At 31.6% G+C, this 23,845-nt stretch overlaps 4 protein-coding genes across 4 annotated transcripts; 2 read left to right on the top strand and 2 right to left on the bottom strand.

The window, feature by feature from the left end:
- Window positions 1-1,771: 1,771 nt before the first annotated feature.
- On the bottom strand, window positions 1,772-7,555 carry LOC128393510 (serine/threonine-protein kinase tousled-like 2). The gene is made up of 3 exons (XM_053353694.1): window positions 5,017-7,555; window positions 2,591-2,841; window positions 1,772-2,323 (listed from the first exon to the last, which is right to left on the bottom strand). The coding sequence occupies exons 1-3, from the start codon at window positions 7,034-7,036 to the stop codon at window positions 2,072-2,074; spliced, it is 2,523 nt and encodes an 840-aa protein (XP_053209669.1). The 5' UTR covers window positions 7,037-7,555; the 3' UTR covers window positions 1,772-2,071.
- A 158-nt stretch (window positions 7,556-7,713) lies between these two features.
- LOC128393513 (CAAX prenyl protease 2-like) lies at window positions 7,714-10,527 on the top strand. The gene is made up of 2 exons (XM_053353698.1): window positions 7,714-9,181; window positions 9,285-10,527. The coding sequence occupies exons 1-2, from the start codon at window positions 9,090-9,092 to the stop codon at window positions 9,964-9,966; spliced, it is 774 nt and encodes a 257-aa protein (XP_053209673.1). The 5' UTR covers window positions 7,714-9,089; the 3' UTR covers window positions 9,967-10,527.
- Window positions 10,528-11,624: 1,097 nt separating this feature from the next.
- Window positions 11,625-12,662, bottom strand: LOC128393497 (homeobox protein B-H2-like; the record flags this gene model as incomplete). Its single annotated transcript, XM_053353681.1, has 4 exons — window positions 12,481-12,662; window positions 12,057-12,400; window positions 11,935-11,961; window positions 11,625-11,849 (listed from the first exon to the last, which is right to left on the bottom strand). Coding segments are annotated over exons 1-4 (750 nt in total), but the record flags the coding sequence as incomplete, so codon positions are not given.
- A 6,841-nt stretch (window positions 12,663-19,503) lies between these two features.
- On the top strand, window positions 19,504-20,562 carry LOC128393514 (NADH dehydrogenase [ubiquinone] 1 beta subcomplex subunit 9-like). The gene is made up of 3 exons (XM_053353699.1): window positions 19,504-19,747; window positions 19,833-19,975; window positions 20,084-20,562. The coding sequence occupies exons 1-3, from the start codon at window positions 19,620-19,622 to the stop codon at window positions 20,347-20,349; spliced, it is 537 nt and encodes a 178-aa protein (XP_053209674.1). The 5' UTR covers window positions 19,504-19,619; the 3' UTR covers window positions 20,350-20,562.
- Window positions 20,563-23,845: the final 3,283 nt, after the last annotated feature.

Raw genomic sequence — 23,845 nt, 5'->3', positions numbered from 1 at the left:
TTGTCGAAGTTGAACTTTGAACATTGAGAATAGTAAATGTAGAGGAAAAGAAAATAAAGTTCGGGGGAAAAAGTGAACTTGAAGCTTTTTGTGATTTAGTAATTAAAAGTATTCGAGATTAGATGATTCTCACCGATATTTATGCAATTAAAGATAATTAGGATTCACTAGATTTAGTCAGAAAAAGATTTTTTTTATACTTTTTTACAGAGAGTGTGATGTTGTTGTGTGTTTATGTTTTTTTTTCCATGAATATGAGGATGAAAAAAGACTCAGAATCATGCTTTTTGTTGAACAGTATTATCATGATGATACATTATCATCATCGCCAGCACTTGACGGAAAAATGGGGAAAAATAGGTTAGAACCAAAAAGTACAAAGTGTAATAGTAATGGTAACAACAAGTACACAACTTAATGAACGGTTTCTTTTTAACGAACCAGATTAAATTCTGTAAGAAAAAAAAGGAATTAATTTTGTCTCTAATTGATTTGGTTTTCTTTCCATTTTCCTTGTTGATCTTTTCTTTCAAGTTTTTATATCCTTTTCCTTTTTGTTGCTTTTCCATCTTTATCATCGATTAACTTCATCATCTGTGATAATTTGGCTTGAGAATCAGTAAAATGTCCTGGGAACAATAAAAAAGAAGAGAGAAACCTGAGGAAAGAAAGATAGAAATAATAACAATCAGAATAATTAAATTAAACAATTAACAAATTAACGTGGCATAAAAACGATAGAATTACATACATGGTGTAATCTTTTGGAGGACCAAATCAACGCAAAAATGTCACGGGTATTTAAATGTCTAATTTATCTCCTTGTCCTTTGGAGATCGTCAGTTTTACCATCACGTTCCTCTAAATCCAACGCACTTTTAGATTCTATTTCATGGTAATTGTTTCATCGATACGTCGATCTGTACATCTTATGAAACATAATTTGAGTAATATGTTGGATAATTAGTGTTGAGTTGATGGTGTTTGTTAAGTTTAATACATCTTAAAGGTTCTTGTTAGTTATTCACAAAATCACTGGAACAACAGTTTCTTTTTCAAAACTTATTAACCGGACAAAAGTGGACCCATGAGATTTGGATTGGAATCACATTCAATTAAATCCAATTAAAATTGATGGTGAGCTTAGTGGAATTAACCAGGAGTTGAACGTTTTTATCCTCTGTAGTGACTAGATGAGAAGCTTCGATGTTTTCTTTGAGTGACCATTTTCTTTGTATCACCACGAGCACTTTTAGAGCTACTATCTGGTATATCCACAAAAGCTGGAACTTTGATGTTTCCATCAACACTTTCATTTGTTTAAAAACAATTTGATTTTTTTCCAGGGCCATTACCTCCAAATTGACCACTACTCCGTTTCTCGGTTGTCATATCGCCAGATGAAAAATAATCGAGGTCATTATCATTGTTATGTAAACCAACACTGCTTGTATTCAAAATGGAGTCCATTGATTGCCCACAAATTGAATAATCCATTAATTACACAGCATAACAATAATAACAAAGTTGAAAGAGCTGAAAGAGCTGAAAGAGCTTTAAATTCATCTTTGATAGTGGACGATTGAGGAGAGGAAAAAGAAAAACAGAAAGAGGAAGAGAAAGAGAAAGAAAAGAAAAAAGAAGAGAGACATAGAAGAGAGAGAGAGAGAAAGAAAGAAAGAAAAGGAAGAGAGAAAGTTAGTGACAGAGAGAGAAAGAGAAAGAAAGAGAGAGAGAGAGAGAGAGAGAGAGAGAGAGAGAGAAAGATGGCTTCAGATGAGAAAGATTTTTAATTTTGATTTTAATGAATATGAATTCACTATTCACAATTTCATAATCGGTTGCAAAATCCACTCCAATCATGATAATGATGATTAGATAATAAATGGTAAAAAAATCATGAGCTCAATGGTGGTATTATATTATCTTATCGTGTGTCTTGTTGTTATTGTAGTCTCCGTTTCTTGATTTTAGTTGATGTGGTTGTGTTGGTTGTTGTATTTATAGTTGTGTTTGTTGTTGTTTTGATCATCCAATCTTTGTCCTTTTTTATTTCTCTCTCTCCTCTCTTTCAGGAATATGATGAACTTGATTTATCATTAGAATTACTTCCTCTACCATGCTTCGTGCTGGGTTTAAGATAATCTTCACAGGATAAGGACAGCACGTCTATTCTATCCTCTTTCTTATATTGAAGGCATCGACGAATAAAGTGCTTAGCATCAATACTGACAGCGGGTTTTGCTGGGAATTCTACTTCGGTTGCCTTCAGTATTGTATTTTCTTCTAAAATAGTGGCTTGGGATTGATTATGTCCAAAAGGCTACAGAGAAAAGACAAAAAAAAACGATAATTAGTATAAATACAATGTATATAAATACGATGCAGCTGTCGATATAAATCGTTGAGTTACATTAGCATTTTTAACGTTCATAACAATAATAGCTTAAAGGTAAAAACAATGTGCAGCTAATCAGTTGCAAAGAAAATATGAATTATCTTGATTTTTAACAAATAATTAAACTGATGTTCTGTTTACGAACGATGACAAACACGACGATCAAATTTTCAATTTAGTTCGATTGATTACCTTTTTCCCATAAAGGCATTGGTAAAATATAACACCTACACTCCATACATCTACTTTGGATGAGATTTTAGGAGGATTTTTGCCGACAACAAAACATTCTGGAGGAAGATACCAGTAAGTCCCTGCTCCCTGTGATGTTAAATCCATGCCATGATCGGGACTATAATTTTCATCATCCATTATTTTACTAAGACCGAAATCAGTGATTTTAATTTCTCCGCTAATACTTCCACTTCCGAGTAGAATATTACCTGATAAGGGAAAACAGAAAATACAGTTGAATTAATAATATGAAATAAAAATAGTGATTCAGTGATAATATAGCCAATAGAAAATTTACAAAAGGAAAACCAAGGTAAAATGATTTGGGAGCAAAGTAAAGGTAATGAAAGAATAGATTGTAAAGAAGTAGCAAAATGCTTGATGATGAAGTTAATCAATATGAACAAATTCAGTTGATGTTTGATGCATTCATAAGTGATTAGCATGAAAGTTGATTGTTTTTAATTGGTTACTTATATGCTTTTTCATTTTCTTTGATTTTGCTCTCTAAAAATGATAAACCTGCGCGAATGTTATAAAAATATTCCTAAACTCATTTTTTCGTAGCTCACTCTCCATCTTTTTTCCTCCGTCTCTCTTTTCTGCCTTTCTCTTTTCCAATTTGATTGTATACACACTTTTATTCAAGTATGATTATTTACCATTCTCTCTTACTTTTTGCTCCTCCACCTCTCTCTCTCTCTCTCTCTCTTTCCTCTTTATCATTTCATTCTACTCACTCTTTTTTTCATCATCCTGAGTGTCGGACTAGACTAGTAATAGTTAAATGCTCTTGCGCTGAGAAAGTAGAAAAAAATCTAACAAATTTTGACCTTACAACACTCAACACATAGACACACACACAATCACCCTACAAGATAAATACATAGACATAAACATACAAAAGTATATAACAGTATAAAGAAAGAAAGAAAGAAAGAAAGAAAGAGAGAATAGTAAGACAGATAAAATTTCTATCCCTCTGGTTGAAAGATCTAGAGTCAGGTCAAACTATTCAGTACAAGTTAATCTCACTCACTTTTCTTTCGTCCCCTTCTCTCTTTCTCTCTCGTCTTTTGTGAATTGCCCAGGTATATAAATACAACGGCATCAACTTTACTCACTCACATAAATATACTACTAGTGTATATTCACTCACTCATACTCATTTTATAAATTTACCAATATGGCTGCCATGACAGTAAACTTGTCGGTTGCCAGGAGAGATAACAATTTCACGACTAATTTGACCTTTAACAGCTGATAGGTTGTGCATAAGATGGAGGCGAGTAAGTTGGGAGAGGGAGAATGATAGTAAGCAAGATAGATAACTACAGAGAGAGAGAGTTGATTTTAAGTGAGTAAGATAAAAAAAGTGTGTGAGTGGTGAGAAATTAAAGTAAAAAAACAGAGGAAGATGAGGATAGAGATGATGAAAGAGAAAAGAGAAAGAGAGAAAGACAGTGACTACGAGAGAGAGAAGAATAAAAGTAAAATAAGAGAGGGAGAGAGAGAGAGAGAGAGATTCACCTAAACGTCTAAATGAAAAGCATACCAAGAAAACTAGAAAATAACCAGCAACTAATTCTAATCCAATTGCAATGAATCTTAAACGGAATTTTCCGTATACCGAGAAATCATTGGATGTTACTGATTGACCTCTTATTCATTTTTGTTTTTGTTCTTTCAGATATATCAGTTGGTTCTTTTCTCTTTCTCCATTTCTTTATCTCTCTCACTATTCACTATCTCTCTTTTACTTTCAAACTTCTTTTTTTCTGGTGAAAATGAAGAAAGCCTAACAAAACAGACACAACAACAACATATACCAATACATATACATATACAACTTTCTCCCTGTCTTCTCTTCTCTCTCTCTCTCTCTTAGGAAAGAAGAAAATCTAAGATACATATTGTCAGTTGAAGGAAAAGAATGATGATAATGATGATGGCGATAAAAGGGGAAAGCCAAAGACATTGAAGAAGGGGAGAGTAAACAGCAAATGACAGAGAGTCAACTCAAGTTGCTGGTTAAAGGCAGAAAATAGTTTGGGTTAAAAGAGCAGAGAATAAAAAAAACCGTAATGATAATGTGAGATGATAATATGGGAAGAATTAGGAAATAAAGAGAAGAAAAGGAAAAAGGGGATAAAAGTTGATGAAAAAACAAGAAGATGGTAGAAGAGAGAGAGAGAGAGAGAGAGAGAAGAAAGAAAGAAAGCAAAGGTAAGTGAGTAAATGAGAGAGATGAAAGATAGAAAAGGAGTTAAGTGTGTTAGAGAGAAAGAAACAAAAACTGAGACATAAAGAGAGAGGAAGAAAGAAAAAGAGACAGAGAGGGTAAAAGGAGAGAAGAAAATAATTAAAACATATGGAATACATACCAGGCTTAAGATCATAATGGATTATCGGTGGTTTAATTTCATTGAGATACTTCAAGGCGTGAACCACTTGCATAATAATAGATCGAGCCTCCCTTTCAGGAATGCATTTGTGTTGTTTAAGGTAGAAATCTAAATCATGTCCATCACAGTATTCCAGTACAGTACAAAATGAATTGGGATCTATTTCAAAGACATCAAATAACCTCACAATCCTTGGATGATCCAATTTTTTGTGTATATTGTATTCCCTAAGAGCGTGTTTGATATAATTGGCCTTTTTATCATCTTTCCAATCCTTATTTAATTGATGAATTTTACAGGCAACGTATTTCTGTTCTTTCAGGTCAAACGCTTTGTGCACTTCACTGAAACCACCTTTACCCAATAAAGTTAACAGAAGATACCTGTCATTTAACACAGCATGATTGTTAAATCGAGATTGATCTTCATTATGTATCCTTTTTAATTCTCGAATGTGTAGATTTCTTTCTCTTTCCAATTTTTCTAATTCTAGTTGAAGATCGGCATCCTCCTTCTTTAAAGCTTGTTGCCGTAATTTCAATATCTCATCCATCTCATAATATTCATACATGGTATAGTCTTTTTGAGCACCAGATGAACTTGCCACTGGCTCGGGTTTAACAAAATCGGTAAAAGCTGCTCCGGAACCAGAGAGCGTACCATTGGATAATTGTGTTAAATTGGTTGATATCACTTGGTTACTACCATTGGAACCTTGGTTTGATGATTGATTTGTTGTTACATTGGATGACCTATCACCTTTTTTAATCTGTACATTGTTGGGTTTCTTTTTGGCCAACAGTTTCCTTTGACGTTCTATCTCCTCCCTTTCAGCAGCTATTTGCTCCTGTTTTTTCATTAATTCCGTAAAGGCATGTCCATCATTCCAATTTTCAACAAACGATGCACCTTGCCTTTGAGTAACAAATTGTCCCAATCTTAAACGATTTTGCATGCACTTTTGCCGAGCGGCTTTCTTTTCCATTTGTGATTTCTCTATTAACAACATTTTGGTAACTTCTGTTGACTTGGCTAATTGATCCTTTTGTTTGTCTATTAACTTTGACTGGACTTGTAATTGTCTTTTCAATTCATCTCCTGTCCTTTGGAGATCGTCTATTTTACCATCACGTTCCTCTAAATCCAACGCACTTTTAGATTCTATTTCACGTAATTGTTTCATTGTTACGTCAGTCTGTACAGCTCTTGAAACACAATTTGAGTAATAAGTTGGATAATTGGCGTTTGGTGGTGGTGCTTGTTGCTGCTGCTGTTGTTGTTGCTGCTGCTGTTGCTGTTGTTGTTGTACTGTTGAAGGTCCCACTGAATTATTAACAACAGATACCACTGGACCTACGGTACCTTGTCTAGACATTGTTAAACCGGACAAAGGTGGACCCATAAGATTTGAATAATCTGGATTGGAATTACCTCCAACCCAATCTGATGCTATTGGTGTATTTGGTGGTGAGCTTAAAGGATTACCGGCTACTGAGACCGAAGGTGAAACAGGAATATTACCAACAGTACCTGGAGAGGAAGGTGGAGGATACATGTAATGTGAATATCCTTGTGAGGTTGGTGATCTTGATCCTCCGTAGCGACTAGGTGAGAAGCTTTGATGTTGCTTAAAGTAATCATTAATTTTCTTAAAATCACCACGAGCATTTTTCGAGCTACTATTTGGTGTTTGTCCTCGGGTATTGGGTATTCCCTGGACACCTCCATTACCACCACCACCACCACCACCTCCTCCTCCACCTCCTCCAATTCCTCCAACTCCAGTGTTTACACCAATTACACTACCAGTATTACCTCCAGCAACAATGGCAGCAGCAGTGATTCCTCCATCATCAACTTTACGTTTTCTTTTACGGCCATCACCTCCAACTTGGCCGCTACTCCGTTTCTCGGGTGTCATATCACCAGATAAAATAATAATTGAGTCTTTATCACTATTATGTGAACCAGCACTGCTTGTACTCAAATTGGAGTCCATTAGTTACCCACAAAAATTAATTAATTAAACCATTAATTACACAGCATAACAATAATAACAAAGCTGAAAGAGCTTTAAATTCATCTTTGATGGTGGACGATTGAGGAGAGAGAGAGAGAGAGAGAGAGAGAGAGAGGAAAAAAAGAAAGAAAAAGAAAGACAGAGAAAGAGAGAAGAAGAAGAAGAGAAAAAAAATAGAAGATAGAAAGAGAGAGAAAGAGAAAGACACAGAGTAAAAAAAGAAAGAGGAAGAAGAAGAAGAGAAAAAAGAAAGAGAAAAATAAAAAGGAAGAAAGGTAAAAGAAAGAGAGAAGAGAGAAAGTGAAAGAAAATGGCTTCAGATGAACATGTCCATCTCCATCTAGTGGTGTGAAAAGAAATTAAACAAAAGAGAAAAATTTTTTTTCTTTTTTCTTTTTCAGATACAAGTAAACACTGTGTTAACTTTAACAATCATTGATATTAAATGTTGGTTAAGAGAAGAAGTTTTTAGGTTGAAAGAGACGAAAGAGAGAGAGAGAGAGAGAGAGAGAGAGAGAGAGAGAGAGGGAAGAAGAAAAGAAGATGGAAGAAAAAGTTGATGAAGAAGAGAAGAGATCAGAGAGAGAGAGAGAGAGAGGAAGGAAGAAAGAAGAAAAAATGTACAAAGAAAAGTGTAGTAGTAGTGGAAGAGAGAGAGAGAGAGAGAGAGAGATGAAGATGAAGCAGATGAAGAAACAGAAGAAGAAGTAAATTAAGAGGACCAAATAAATCTCTTCATCTAACTCATCATCATCTTCGTCATCAATATTATCATCATTTCGTCTTTACCCCATTCACTTTGAATATTTCTCTCTCTCTCTTCCTCTTTCTTCATGTTCTCCTGTTGATATTTGTCTATTCCTTGTTCCATTTGTAACCGTTTTCTTTTTTCTATTTGTTTTTATTTTTCTCTCTCATTTTTCGTTTTCTTTTAATTTTTCTTTCTCCATCTTCTTACCTTAACATTATTATACCTTTCACTCTATTTTTCTCCTTCTCTATCTCTCTCTCTTTTTTTCTCTTTCTAGCGCCGTTGACCAATCAGCGATTCTTTTTTGTTTTAATCTCCACCATGATGATGATGATGATGATGATTAACCAAAGTTAAAAACTGTCCAACGAACACAAATCATCATCCATTCAGATAGAGTCTCTTTCTTTTGTTTACCAGCTTGATTAACCAGTTAGAGAATCATCAATGGCGAATCAAAAATCTCTCTCTCTAATTTTTTTCTCTTTTATCTCTCTGTCTTTCCTTCTAATTCATTGACTTTCTTTTCTACCTCCCTCCCTTTTTTCTCTCTCTCTCACACACATCATCATCTTCATCACCATCATCATTATCTGTGTACTCTCTCTCCTTCTCTCTCTCACTCACTAACTCTCTTTCTTTCTTTCTACTTTTATCTTCTCTCTCTCTCTTTTTCTCCTTCACAAAGCCTTTAGCATTCCAATAGCTGTTGATATTTCATCTTGTCCAACATTTAATAGCGATTGTTACACTTACACTGTTTATTTTTCGTAAATAGAAAAATAATTTCATTTCCTTTTTATGTTCATAGATGACGACGCTTTCACTTATTCTAATTTTTTTGTATTTTCTTTTTTCCATCTGAAGCCATCTTAGTTTCACCTTCTCTTCCTTTCTCTCTCTCTCTTTTCCATGTTTTTTTCTCCTTCCTCTTTATCTCTTGTTTATCATCATCTTTTTCTCTCTCTCTCTCTTTCTCATCGTCCAATTTCTCAAAATGGTCTCTTTCAAGCTTCTCCCAATAGATTTCATTCACTTATTGTCATGATGCTGTTTTGTATATTATCTTCACTGTGATTACATTTGTTGCTTTTGTTTATGTTACTCAATGGATGGAGTTTTCTTCTTCTCTCTTTCTCTGCCATTTTTTTCTTCAAATATTTCTACTTGTTTCTATTGGACGTTATTTTTGTTCTAAAAAAGATTTACTTTGTTTCATCTAAAGGTGATATGACACTACCTTTGGTAGGTGTTTTCATCGATCTTTACAATATTACCTGAATGGCTTGTCAACTGGTTTCACTTTCTATTTCCATTTTTATCTCTCTTCTGGTTATTGGGTTTATCTATGTTTTCTCATGGAATCATCATAGGTAAAAATCGCAGCTAAATCCATTTACTACGTTCTCTTTTTTGTCTTTTCCTATTGTTTTCTAATTCTTTGTTTTTTTCTGACCAATTTTCTTTTCCTCTTAGGAGCACCAAGGAAGCGGTAATACTGCGAGCCATTGGAATCGTATTTGCCATATTTGTCTCAATAGTCATTCTTCTATTAACTAATTACATTGATTACGAAAATTTAACACCAACTCTTAGTCTTTCACCGTATTACCTTTTTGAAAGTATTGTTATCCCCATTTGTTTAACGATTATCCTTTTTATTGGGCCGATTATTGATAGATTTCAACAAGGAACTCTTTTTCTTGCCTTGGATCCTGATGAAGAATTACCACCATTCTATTCTTTTGCACGTAACTATCTTCTTGGTCCAATTTTAGAAGAATATTTTTACCGTTTTCTTCTTACAACTCTTTTGATCCAATGTTTCTCCCAATCGTCAACAATTCTAATCTCATCAGCCATCTTTTCAATCAGCCATGCACATCATCATATAAAAGGATTGATTAACGGCGGTGAAACTTTAGAATGGGTCAATTTTATTTGCCATTTGATACAAACATTCATCTTTGCATGTTATGCCTGTTGTATTTACCTTCGAGCTCAATCTGTTATATCGGTTATTCTGATACACTCATTTTGTAATTGGATGGGACCTCCTCGATTCGACAGATTATTTTCTCAAAGATATTTAGCAATCATCTCATGTCTTGGCATTATAACTTGTATCACCCTGTTATCCATTTACTTGGTCAGTTGACACCATTGACCATGAAAGCAAATCCATAATCCAAATTGCTATTTCAGCTTCTATCAATTTATAAATTCAAAAGAGTAAACTTTTCAATTGTTTGCATGATTATCGTTATAAAACAATTGTCAAACTTTTACAAAACACAATTAACATTGGAAAAATATATTATATAAGTTACCATGAAATTGAAAGATCTTGGGAGAAACGTTATTCAATTAAGTTATTGAATGGAGAATATGATTAGCCTGGAAATCAATTTAACCAAAAAGTGCCTCAAACAATTAACCAATTCAACATTTCGTTTCAAGCTTCAAATTTTATCTCCATCAGTAAATCACAACGATGATGATCTAACTTCATTAGGACCAAAAGCAAAAGACAACAATCAACTAAATGTTTTCTAAATCAAATCCATAAATTGAAAGGGCTTCAAGTGTGTTAAATATTTAACTTAAAAGGTTAATACAATTAATATATCTTCAATTAACAAAATTTGCTACTAATCAAACCAACATGATTTAACTTTACCGATTAACCTGTAAAATTAAATTGTCACCAAAGACAAAACAAAAATCCTATTGGTATATTTTAATCAAGTCACCAAATTGATACAATTATCAATTAAATCTGATGATGATTACTAATAAAATATTAACAACTTTAAATAGTTGTTACTATTATTTACTAATAGAAAGTGATTAACTGATCAAGGCAACCGAGGAAGAAAAAAAAATTAATAGTTATTATCATTACTATTTATCAATCGGTTGTTATTGAAAAGAAAAGCTAACATTTACTCCTATCTGATTGTTGAACTAATAATATTAATTATCTTCTAATCTTTCAAACAATTTAACTGAAAACTCTCACTTCTCATAATTGATTAACTATACAGAATGTGATTAGCGATTCAACTAAATTAAACCACTAAACTTGTAACAATTAGATTAACAATTGTATTAACCATTTCCAACCAACAAAAGAGTTTATTATCACTCCAATTGTATATTATTAACATTATCATTATCGTGATTAACATTGAACAATCAAGAGGGTATTCAGTTAATAGTTTTTTCCTATTCTTTTATAATATTAATGATAATGTTCATATCCTATAAGAGGGTATTCATTTTATCTCAGCACCGGCGCATTCATATTGGAATGGAATTGATAATAATAATATTATTATCAATTCGGTTTTTAATATAGATGACAATTTGTTAATCGTTAATTTCAATTGGTTTTAATGGTCAATTTATTTGTTTCTTTTATCATCAATTGTTTACACATGTTAATTAAACAATTTACAAAGTTTGTTAATTGTAAACACTCAGAAAACAAAACATTGACATTGACGATTAATTGTTTTTCATTTTCCTTGGGTTGATTGTAACAATTACATTGCACTGGGAAAATTAAAAGTTAATCATTAGGAACTGAATGGGATTGATTAAATTGTCCGTTTTGTTGGGGAATTAGAAAATATTGCAATTAATTGTCTAATTGTTTAATTGTTGTCGATATTGATGATATGATTTGAAAATTGAAACTTTTGTTTGATTTGATTTGATTTGGTTGTTTCAATTTTCAATTGTTCAGTAAGTTAATTGGCCAAAGTGATGGTATTGATGATGATGGTGAATAATTGATTGATGGTGGTGATGATCAGTTGATTTAGTGAATGTAGTTAATGAAGATGATTTTTTTACAGTTGATTCTATTTGTATGATTGGTTGGACACTTGCCACCGATGTTGAGGTCACTGTCGATGCCGCTGCTGAACATAAAAATGTCGCATCGACAAAATTTATACCAAGTGAGGGGATTGAATTTTTTTTCGGTCGACCCTTTGGTTTGGTCGGTGGTATTGGGCATCCACCTTGCATCACCTGTAGTTAATTGTTGTTCGTTAATTTGAATTGTTCTTGTTATTCGAAATTCTTTGATTAATTGATTTTCGTTTGATTAACTTACCTGTTTTTTCCACTTCATTCGTCGATTCTTGTTGTCGATTAATTATAAAGAGAAAAGAAGTTAGAAAACTTTTTGGAAAAAGTTTCGAACTCGAGTTTAGAACTTATCAGATTTCTACTTACCTGGTACCATGTTTTCACTTGCAGCTGAGTTAGACCCAAGATCCGTGCTAATTCAGCTCGATCGGGAGTTGATAAGTACTTTTGACTATCAAATCGACGTTCTAATCCCATTAATTGTAATTCCGTAAAAACGGTTCGATTGCGACGCATTTTACGTTTTAATGAGTTAATTGTTTTACTCTTAATACTCTTATCAGATGGGCCATTAGATGGACAGTTTAATTTTTTTCTCGAATCAATATCAATATCCTCATCATCTTCATCCTGATTATCATCCATTTCATCATCATCATCATCACTATCGTCTCCTGGTACAAATTCACCAAGATAAGAATCTGAACATCCTGAAATTAAATATTCTTTCATCAAGATTAACAGAATCAACTAAATGATGATACTAATTAATTGTGATTAGTTAACTTACCAATCGACCAATCTGATTGTTTCCTTATAACAGTTTGCTTACATGAGATACAATTAGCTGATGATGGCCAAACATTAGATGAACCATTGGCTGAATAGATTGTACAATTAGCACCATCGACACTTGAACTAACATCATCCCCACCTTGATCCATTTTGGCTTCATCATCTTCACCAACAACATCAACTTCCTCATCTTCAACCTCCTCAACTTCATCCTCATCCTCATCCTCTTCATTAATATCCTCATGATAACATTGAGCTCTCATTAAACAATTTGTCTCATTACAATCAAATGAAGATGAACTTTGATCAGAACAATTATCCGGAACAATTTCTGAACAATTAAAAAGTATATCACGAATCATAAATGATTTACGATGTTGTTGTTGAACCATACTGATGATCACAATTAAATTAAAAGTTCCAAATGAATCAAAAGTCAAATCATAAACAACTAATCATCTTGATAAACAATTGGAAAACTTTTTCTCTCTCTCTCTTTTTATATTAATAGAATCAAAAATTCACACTTACAGTTAACTAATATAATCCAAGTGATGACAATAAAGATGACAAACTGAAAGAGGTGCTCAAAGATCATCCTCATCATATTTATCTTCCTCCTCCCAGTTGATCATCATCATCATCCTTTCATAATCAATATTCATATTGGTGAGACTTGATCATCATCCACTCCCAGTAAATAGTCATAATAACAATATAACAACTCACTAAATATTCAGATAAGGATTTATCCTTATTCAGAAAACTGTATCATCACCTCATCATCTTAAGTAAATTTTGTTTATTGTTGTGACGACGACGATGATGATGATGATGTAACATGAAAATATCATGTTAACAATAGGAAACAAAAAGGTGAGTATGAGTAAAAAAAATTGAATCTTTTTTTTGTAACATTTTCAATGGACTTTTATTAATAATCCATTGAAATCATTTTCTTGATATCAACTCAATTTACTCACAAAATTTTAAGACTTTTTTGCATATGGATGAATCAACAATAGGGTAATGATGATGATGATGATGATGAGTGGAAGATGATAAAAGTGTCGTGGTGGCAGTTGATGAGATTTTGGGTGAAAAAGTGACAAAAAAAAAGTTCTAATAAAAATTGGGTAACATTGTCATCTATCAATACTAAGTGTCATCCTATTATCATTGGAAATTGAATATTTGACTTTTTCTATTAGTAAATTGTGATTACTATTATCATAATGATCAAGCTAAATTGTTCACATACAATTGATTGTGTTTACAACTCTTCAAATTGTTGATGGTGTTATTATATTGTAACGGTCAAATCATAAGTGATTTCAAACTTTCAACTTGATTAAACATTGATAATGTTTATTTACGTTGTTGTTGTTGATTGTAGTGTCTAAATTTTAAACTAATTGTCCATGATGATGATTATATTCATGGTTAGCATACAGATTTACAATCAAAAAGTGATTTCCATTTTTTGCTGACCATCGGTCAATTGGTTTTCATGGTTTTCTTTTTTTTCTTCATTTAATGTTTACAATCAAATTAACTTGATGACAGAAAAGCAAACCAATTCAAAACATTGATGTTAAACTGTCATTCTAATCAAAGTTGGAAACATTGGTTCATTGATTGATTATGATGATCAAATTAAAAATACACCAAATTTTCAGTTGATTTTTAAGTTTATTAGTAGATTTAGAAATTTTAAAATGATTCAATCTCATCATTTACATAACTGTTAATAGTTAATCATGATTATCATCAATTTGATCATCTTCTTGATCACCATTGGACTTATGCATCCATTCAAGTTGAAATTATCAACGATTGATGTTCAATGTTAACCAATGTCATATAACATTGAATATATTTACAGTTATCCCATTTACCTCATCTACAAAAGGATGAGGATGGAGAGGAGGAGATGATTAAGATGATAATGATGATCATCTCTTTATGTGAATATTTAAAATTGAATCAGTTTTTAGGTAAAAAAAGTGTAACTTAAATTTAGACTCTAATGACAGTAGCTAGAAAAAAAATTGGCAAATCTTATGTTGAACTTTAATGGGATTTTTCAATTGAAAGTGATGATAACAAAAAGCAATCATTTTCATCCTCATCCTTTCATCATCATCATCATCATCATCATCATCATCATTAAATTGAACAATATCTTTATCAATATCAACAATTTATAGATATTGATTATTTCAAGATCATTTTTTCATCATTGAAAGTGATTAGTTTTATTATTAAGATTGATTCAAATGATTTTCATTAACTAAATTTCATTGTTAATGAATCACGTTGATGATTTAATAACCAATATCTTAATTAGTTACACTAATTGTTGACTCTTTTAGCTTTAGTAAATTTACAAAATTTGATTCCAATTGTTTCAACTCAATTACTTGTCATTAAATGAAACTTTTGATATTAATTATTTTTTCTCAATGGTAATTGTGAAAGTAATTGTATTGGTTTATACCAATTGTTGGGTATGATGATAATTATGAATGAAGATGATGATTATGATACAATTGTTATCATAATCATAATCACAATCTAATAATAAGATTAATAGATTGTCAAATGTGAAGATGATTAAAAGAGACTAATCTGATTCGCTTTTTTAGATACTTGGATTCCTTTGTTATCCTTTAACAAGAACGGGTTAGAATTTGTTAGATCGTATCGAGATGATCATCTAATGTACACGGGGCTCGATTGTGGTACTTGTATGAAAAAAAGGGTTATCAATGTGAGGGGTGGAAGGGTTTCCTCGAAAGGAAAGAGGGTTTTTGAGGGGAGGGTGAAAGTCAATTGTAGTTGATATACAGGGTCGATTATTTCACTTGATAAGTGATTCGTATGATGATACAGTCATTTGTAATCACTTACAATTACTTTTTAATTCACTTCACTTAAAGTGGGAGGGAGAAGTGGGTGGGGTATGAGGGTATTCATGATTCTGCTTCTTTTTTAACTCTGTTAACATTCAACCCTTGCCAGAGACAATAACCTTTTCTCCCTTTTTTAGCCCTCAAGGTTAATAAATTAGGTTTTTTTTTCTATTCTTTTCTTTTCATTCGAACATTTCTTTTTTTCTCTCTTCTCTTTTTCTTCATTTCCGTTTGCAGATACTTAAATAGAAAATTAGTCATGATAATAATATCAGAAACAATAATGATGATGATGAGCGAGAGATAAAAAGAAATAAAGTTATAAGGAGAAGAAAATTGGTCAAAGTTTTGTTTCGAACATTTTTTCGAACCCATTTGTTCATATATAGATGGCGCTCAGCTATTCTACAAATGGTCAATTCGAATGGTCATTGTGATGATGGTTCGTAACTTAATCAGAATATGTTAAGTTTGATGGGAAAAAATAAATGTCCTTGTCGATAAAATTGAAAAGTTTCCAATCGATTGACAAAAGAATTGATTTCTCTCTCTCTCTCTCTCTCTCTCTCATAACAATTCTATTCAGAATTAATATAAATCAAAGGTCACATTAGTACCGAGAATGATAATGACCAGTGAACTTGAGCACTTTGCTTCGTATATGAGAATCTTTCATTGAACAAAATTAGAATTGATATTTTATTAATTCTTTAAATATATTGTGATGACGATGATGAAATTTATGGTGACAAAAGATCTGGAAAATATTAGCATTTTCTTGGGAAATAAAAATCCATTAATAATCTTAGATGAATGAGCCAGAAAATTATTACAATTGTAACAATTTATTCTGATAACAATTAGATAATCATTTTCATTTTTTCCTTACCAAAGACACATTAGATTGATAGTTAACACTGACTAATCAACATGTTGGTCCATTGATTTGTTATTTTCAGATTCAAGGAAATCATCAACTATGAAATCTAATTGTAACAATAGTCTTATTTTATCTTCATCATCATTGTCGATGTCCAAATGTTCAAATGTGACCTGTAACCTTGAAACTCGATCTCGAATCTCATCTAAAAAGTTTTCCTTCCCATTTTATAACTCAGTTTCACCACATTACGAGTCCACTGGCCACTTAGCGTCCATTTATCATCGTCCATCATCATCACCCAAACCTTGGCGTCGATTTTTGAACCAAGCGTTTTCTTATCGTAGCTTTGCAGTCCTTGTTTGTTACACTGGTGCCTTGATACAAACCGCTTTCCTTACCAGAATTTATTTCGAGTTTAAAACAACCACCATGGTCAAGATTGTCAATCCTCGTCGAGCTGACCTTCCCGCTATTTCAATTTGCTTCTTCTACCGAATCCCAGATCTTAAACTTATCCACATTGGTAACAATATAAGTCAATCATCGTTAACGGTTGGTGAGATCAATTCCCGTCTCCCCTCATGGGAAGATTTTATCCAAGAGTGTTTTGTAATGGATAAAAGGTATCAATTTCAAAAGTGCGATTCGATGACCTCAGAAATTGCCGAATTTATTTCTCTCTATTCAAAGTGTTTCACCATGTTCACCAACCTAACGGAGGCCATTATCTACACTAAGGAGCTTGTGGGTTCCAATAGGTTAGTCGATTTTACTCTAAACATTTCCCACTCGGTGGTAAAAAAGGTCGGTGTCTACTTGACCCATCCAACCTCTGAATTAGATGAGGCCCTTGGAACACCAAGTTTCGTCTACTTTGATACCAAGAGTAACAATCGTGCCACCGTTTCCTATCACAAGACAATCATCAATTCCCTTCCCTCGCCCTACGAATCGGGGTGTTTTGATTACTCCAAATTACCCTGCGGGGAGCGGAAAACGTGTATAAAACAATGTACTTTGGGTAAATCTTACAACGAATCTAAAGGTTTCATTAACCGACGATTCATCCGAATAAGATCAGAAGTTCTCGACGGACGATTCGGTATTCGTAACCATTTGGACAATCATACTGATCAATGTAACCGTATGTACATGCAAACCCCTTGCCATGAATTTCTGTACCAAGCGATCATGGGATCAGAATTTGAGTCACCCTTCATTAACAGCGGAAGTTATCGAGTTTCAATCGATTATCCCCTTGGAACGGAGACCAATGTACAATATGTTCCAAAACGATCTTTCCTTGACTACATTTGTTTCGCAGCAAGTGTCCTAAGTCTATGGACGGAAATATCGCTTATCCGTCTAGCTGAAGTTTCATCTAAGGCCACAATCAATTTTCTAAGTCGAAAACTAAGTGGCCGTAATGTCAAAGTTGAAACGAGAAATAATCACGATAAAGATGATGAGATAATGACAATGACCATCGTTAAAAGAGGACGAAGCGATGTGACCGCAGGTCAGGATCGAGGTATCGAAGAGACAAATCTAACGCAGTTCAGTTATAATACTCAATTGTCACCGTCTCTTCATCGAGTTAAATCTGATTTTGTAAATTGTTCAAAGAAAAAAGTTTCCAAATGAAATCTTATTACAATTAAATTCAACACAATTAAAGATAATAACCAAATCTAATCATAAGAATTCAATAATAATCATTTGAATTAAACTCTCATTCAATTAATTTTATTGGTAAACAATTTAACTTTTACTTATATTCCCAACGTTGAATTTGAATCGTTTAAATTTAAATTTGATTGTGATAATTTTCACATGAAGCAATTAAGATGTTAATTGATGAATAGAAAATTTCAATTGTAACAATCAAGTTAAATTGAGACAATTTGATAGTTACAAATGTAAATGTTTAAATTATAATTTACTGGTTATTTGAAATGTTGGACAAACAATCAAATCAAATTGGTTATGATGATTACATGATTTGTATTTACTTTAAGAATCAAATCTATTTGTTTGGGTAATAATTAAATTTGATTTGATCGTTGAAAATATTATTTTACAATTTTACAAAATTAAACAACAAGCAAGGTTATGATGAGTTAATTAACAAGTTAATTAACTTATGAAATTGATTGTTGATAAATATTTAATCAGGTTATCAGTTGGTCTTTATAAATCTCAATGAAAAGTCAAGTTAATTGTTAGTTTCATTTTTAGTTAATGATTTAACTTTTCATATTGATAAGTTTGATTTTAATCATTAGTTAAATTGTTTCTTGTGTTAATTGTCAAGATCAGTTACCTAATCATCATCATCATGAATATTGCCCGAGTTTTCATCAATTTACAATCATTAAGTGTCTTGATTGTAACAATTAGTTTAATTTTCTTGGCCGCAGATAATTTGATCCAATTAAGTGTCGCCCAATTTGATCCAAGTGCCGCTTACAACGCAATCGAGATCTTCAATCAAGCCCAGAAACGTTTTTTCAGTCCAGATCCCGTTACCAAGGCCAATTTTGCCAAATGCGTTTACAATCAATGTATTCAAACAAATTAAATCAATTAAACTTTGATTTACCTACAATTGATTGTAATCTCCTAGAGAGGTAGATGGGAACATTAATTATTCCCACGATAAAGAGATAATCGAATTGTATATGTTATGATAACAATTAAAAATCAATTAAAAATACCGATTTACAGCAATCACAACAATCTAAAGTTAATCAGTAACAATTAACCTCTTAATCGGGTTACAAAATTTTCATTAAACCACCGCTTATTTGATATGTTGAGTGACCAAAAAGACTTGGAATCGAATCAACCAATTTATCAGTTAGGTTGAATAACTAACCCAATCGATTTAGCGACAATTTAAATTATGAGAAATTATTGGAAAAAAATTAGAGATGAAAAAAAATTAACAAATGTAACCAAGAAAGAGACAAACAATTAAATAAAGTAAAATTAACTCACTGAGGTTGACAGATTTTCATGAAATTTTTGTTAATTATCTTGTAATATATCAACTGAAAGAAACATTCAAGATGATAAAAAAGTGATGCAAACAATTAATTCGATTTAATTAAAATTGAAACACTTTAATTAAATCAATTAAATTTTCTTTCACTCAAACATATGATTGAGGAAAGGAAACAAATGTAGATTTATAGTCGATCCCCTAATGTTTGTTTACTTTTTTGTTGTTTACAATTTGACCTCAACAACAATTCAATCGTTTCATTTTGTTAACTATTAACTGTTAATTGTTTAATTAGTTTTTAGTTTACTGGTCAATTGTGTTGCATCGAAATGACCTCCGTTATCTACAATGTGAATAAAGCTCAACATTTAAAGAGAGTCGCTTTAACCCACAGACAAAAAGTGAAGTCTCTTTACAAAGAGGCTTTAAAAGTAATCAGATTTGATACTCCTGATGTGTAAGTATTAATAATTTGTTTCATTAATTATCTAAATATTTCTTAATGTTAATTGTTGTTAATTTCTTTTTCTTACTGGTGATAGATTGGAATCTAGAGAGAAAGCCTGTGAATTACGAAAACGCTTCGACGATAATAAAGATGTTAAAGATTTCCGACTGGCCAAGAAGCTTCTTCAAGATGGACAGCAAGAATTACTAGTCAACGGGATGTGTGAACAAGTAAATTGTAAGTTGATTGAGTTTTTCTTCTCATTGTGTAATTAGATTGCTAATCAAACTGTTTTTTTTTCTCTTTTTCTTTTGATTACAATAACGATGACGATGGTGATGATAGTCACATATTCACCTCATGGAACAGCATATCAACAAAGTCCAACAGCAAATGATGTTCTTCTTGATTATTGGCATCCATACGAGAAGGCGATGTATCCCTATTACTTTGCCCGTCGAGAGGAAAGAAAACAAGAATACATCAAACTATTTGAATCTGAATTCGGAGACGCAGAGAAATTAATTGGTGTAGAGCAAAAGATTGATTATGCCGATTTCATGGAAAATTTTGATAAAAATCTAGACACAAAATCTACAGAAAACAAGTAGAAATAATTAAAATCTTTCCAAATGTCTCTTAATGGTAAGAAATAAAGGATTTTAGCTTTAGAAAAGCGAAACAAGAAAAACTGAAACTCTCAAATTCTTCAGGTAACAATAATACAAAAGAGAACAAGAAAATTAATCAAATGTAACATAAATTCAATTAAGTCATATAATACAAAAAAGAAATCAAATAAAGTGATTATATCACAAAAGGAATCACATAATTAACTAATTAACTTGAAAGACACAGAGAAAAGGAAAGTCAACCTCACAAGGAAAAAAAGATGAAAGAAACTTGATCATGGAAAGTGAATTAATCAATCAAATTGTTGGATCTCAAGTAGAAATGCTTCCTTGTTGATTATCTTAATCAATTGAAGAAACAAACACAACAATCAACAAATTATCACATTAATTGGTTAATATTTACTTTTCGTTAATGTTATCCCATTGAAAGGCCATTGGCCAGGTCATGGTCTATGTTTAAGGTTATTGCCATCGACCGAGTTTCATTTCAACATGTTTACATACAAAATAACAATAAAATAAGATGATGATGATGATAAGGATGATAAAGATGATAATATGGATTCATTTCTGTTTCATCTTCATCTTTCATCCTCATCACTTGACCATTAACATAATCATAATCATTTTCTTTTTCCGTTACCAAGGATTCATTTCAAATCACTTTCTCCATCATTGGTAACAATTTAACGATTTATCTCTGATCATCATCATCATCTTGATTCTCTTTTAATCACAATTAAATCTCCACAGAATTGATTAGTTAACTTTTTCTTTTCGATGTTAATTCATTTGGGATTTTTTTTCTTCTTTCTTTCATTCAGTCAATTTGTTCATGATAATCAGTTGATTACTTTTTCATCTCTTTCATAATATCTCTCATTTTTACCTTTATTCCCTTGATCAATTAACTATCGGCTGGATTAACAATTAACTTAGGTAACAACCGATTAAATTGTATTCAGTTTAGTTCAGTTTAATTTATTTACCAAAAAAGTGAATTGTAAACTTTATTTTATAAAAAGGTTTTAATTTGATTGTTTAGCTTCCTGGTTTGGGTTAACTTTTCTTGATTAATTAATTGTTGTTGTTACTTTTCCATATTCTAATCATGTTATCACAATTTACATTCTGATTTCACTGTCAAAATTTTATCGTAATTTGCTATTAATTAGTTTCAGCAGAATAATCTAATTAAGGTGAAGATAATTCAGTTGATTTTTCTGATTGATTGTTTCCATTCACAATTTGACAAGATTTTTTTTTTCTTCATTTGCAAACTTTGCTATTCATTAGTATTCAGAACTTTTTCTGCTCCTCGAATTGCAAATTCTCATTCGAAATCTCTCCTCGAACATTTGAATTACATTCGATATCAAATAACAAAAGTTCAATTCGTTGCCGACACCGAGTTCCATGAGAGAAAAGCAATTTGTTATTCAGGTCGAAAATGATACGAACATGAATCCATAAGTTCAGTTGTAGAAATTGATTTTAATGTAAGAATTTAGAATAACTTCAAATCGAAATTCAATCAATGTTAATTAGTTCTGAAGATGGAACAAAATTGTACAAAATGCTGCAAAGAACTTGGAATCGCAATTCTTTTAAACGATCTGCTTGTTCGATTGATTATCTTTAATTCTGATTGATTGATTGTGATAATTTTCAATTTGACAGGAACATCATTTCTCCTTTTTATTAGGAATTTCCTATCCAGATTTATCTGTGCTCAGATTAATGAACTTTTTTCGCCATGTTGACTGAATTCTATGCTGAATTCTTTCATCTTCATTCTTATCCTTTTTTCTTTGTGTTTGCTTTTTACTTAATTGATCAGAATCTCTAGTTACTCCTATCATGTTGCACCATCATGTCCATCACAGTTGATAAGATGATCATTCATGATGATTCAAGTTTCCCATATCTCAAGAATATGAGTCTATTTACTAGATTAGATTTAGATCTGATCAAAATGAAGATTTGTAACTTATTGTGTTCAATGTGATACCAGAATTATACATTGATAATGATTAATAATCTCAATTTGATTTGAAAATTACAGGAAATTGAAAAGTTTCAAATGAATTGCACATCGATCAGAACTTTGGTACAAAATTCAAGCAAAGGCGATGACCGATTCCAACATTAAGCTAAGAAAAATGTTCACGAGTATTATTAGTACATTCATATGAATTTAAGTCTTCATGTGTTTCAAATCCCAATCCATGAATGTAAATAAAATTAATATTGAAACTGAATTAATCTCATCATTTATAACATTGTATGAATATTTGCAAATTCAATTCTAAATCTAAACAATCATCATGTAAAAGCTCAGAAATCCGAATGAACTTTATGAAAAGTGAATAGATTATTTTTTTTTCTCATTTCTTCAGGTAAACGTTTCAATGGTTTATCCATCCAAGTGAATAGATTGAATTTAACATGAACTTTAATCTCGAATCTCAGTCTTAATCTTAAGAAATCGAGATAAAATTCATTGAACTCTCTCAGAGCATCATAAGCAACATGATTTTCAGGGTAAAAAATTTGATTCATTTTTTATTCACTACCGGGGATAAGGATTTTTAATCAGTCATTAAATTTTTTTCCTCAATTTTCAAAGTTCAAATGAATTGATATTCATTATCACCGAGTTTCCAATGTTAATTATGCTCATGCATCTTAATAACAATTTAAAATCTAATTACCAACTAGCAATTAAATTTATTCATGGTAAAGATTCAGAAATGAACCTCAGGTATTAACCAGCAATTAAAAGTGATTGAACTGAATCAGTGTTTTGTTTTGTACTTTCATTCAATCAATTAAACACAGAATTAAAGTTTGTTCAACTTTAATTTCGTGATTAAATTTAAAATAATAGCAAGACAATTAAAAGTATTATAATGATCAAAATGATTAACTGATTATTTATACAAATTTAAGGATTTAAATTATCTTCACAATTTAAGCCATTGAAATAAGGAAGCAAATCAAATCAAATTAATGTGATACAAAGATTAAGACAATTACTATGCAATCGAATGGCTTTATTTTCATTATCAACAATTAATAAGCTGTCAAGATTAATTTATCACTAATTTACCTTGATAATAAATTATACAAATCCAAGGGGTCAGTTGATTGAATCATGTTACTAAGTTGAAATTGATGACCAACACTAGTGACTCTCTATTGTCCATCCGGATACCTTATGATTTAATTTATTTCCAGCTTCCTGGTTGTTAATCACAATTAGTTTACCATTAACTTTTCCAGTTAATAAATTAAGTTAATTGTAGTGACCAAAGAGTAAAATATATATTAAATAGGGAAAATAACTTCCTTGTTGACCAATAAAGAATAGAGTGAAAAAGAGACGAAAGAGTTAATTAAATTAAACCTGTATTCTCACAATATTATCCATGGTCACCATGTAGCAGAATACTCATAACTCCCTGAAATG

This window comes from Panonychus citri, unplaced genomic scaffold (assembly GCF_014898815.1).
Source record: "Panonychus citri isolate SS breed McGregor unplaced genomic scaffold, ASM1489881v1 Contig00138, whole genome shotgun sequence".
In the NCBI taxonomy this organism is placed as follows: Eukaryota; Metazoa; Arthropoda; class Arachnida; order Trombidiformes; family Tetranychidae; genus Panonychus; species Panonychus citri.
The sequence above is the reverse complement of the archived record's forward strand: the minus strand, read 5'-3'. Positions and strand labels throughout refer to the sequence as shown.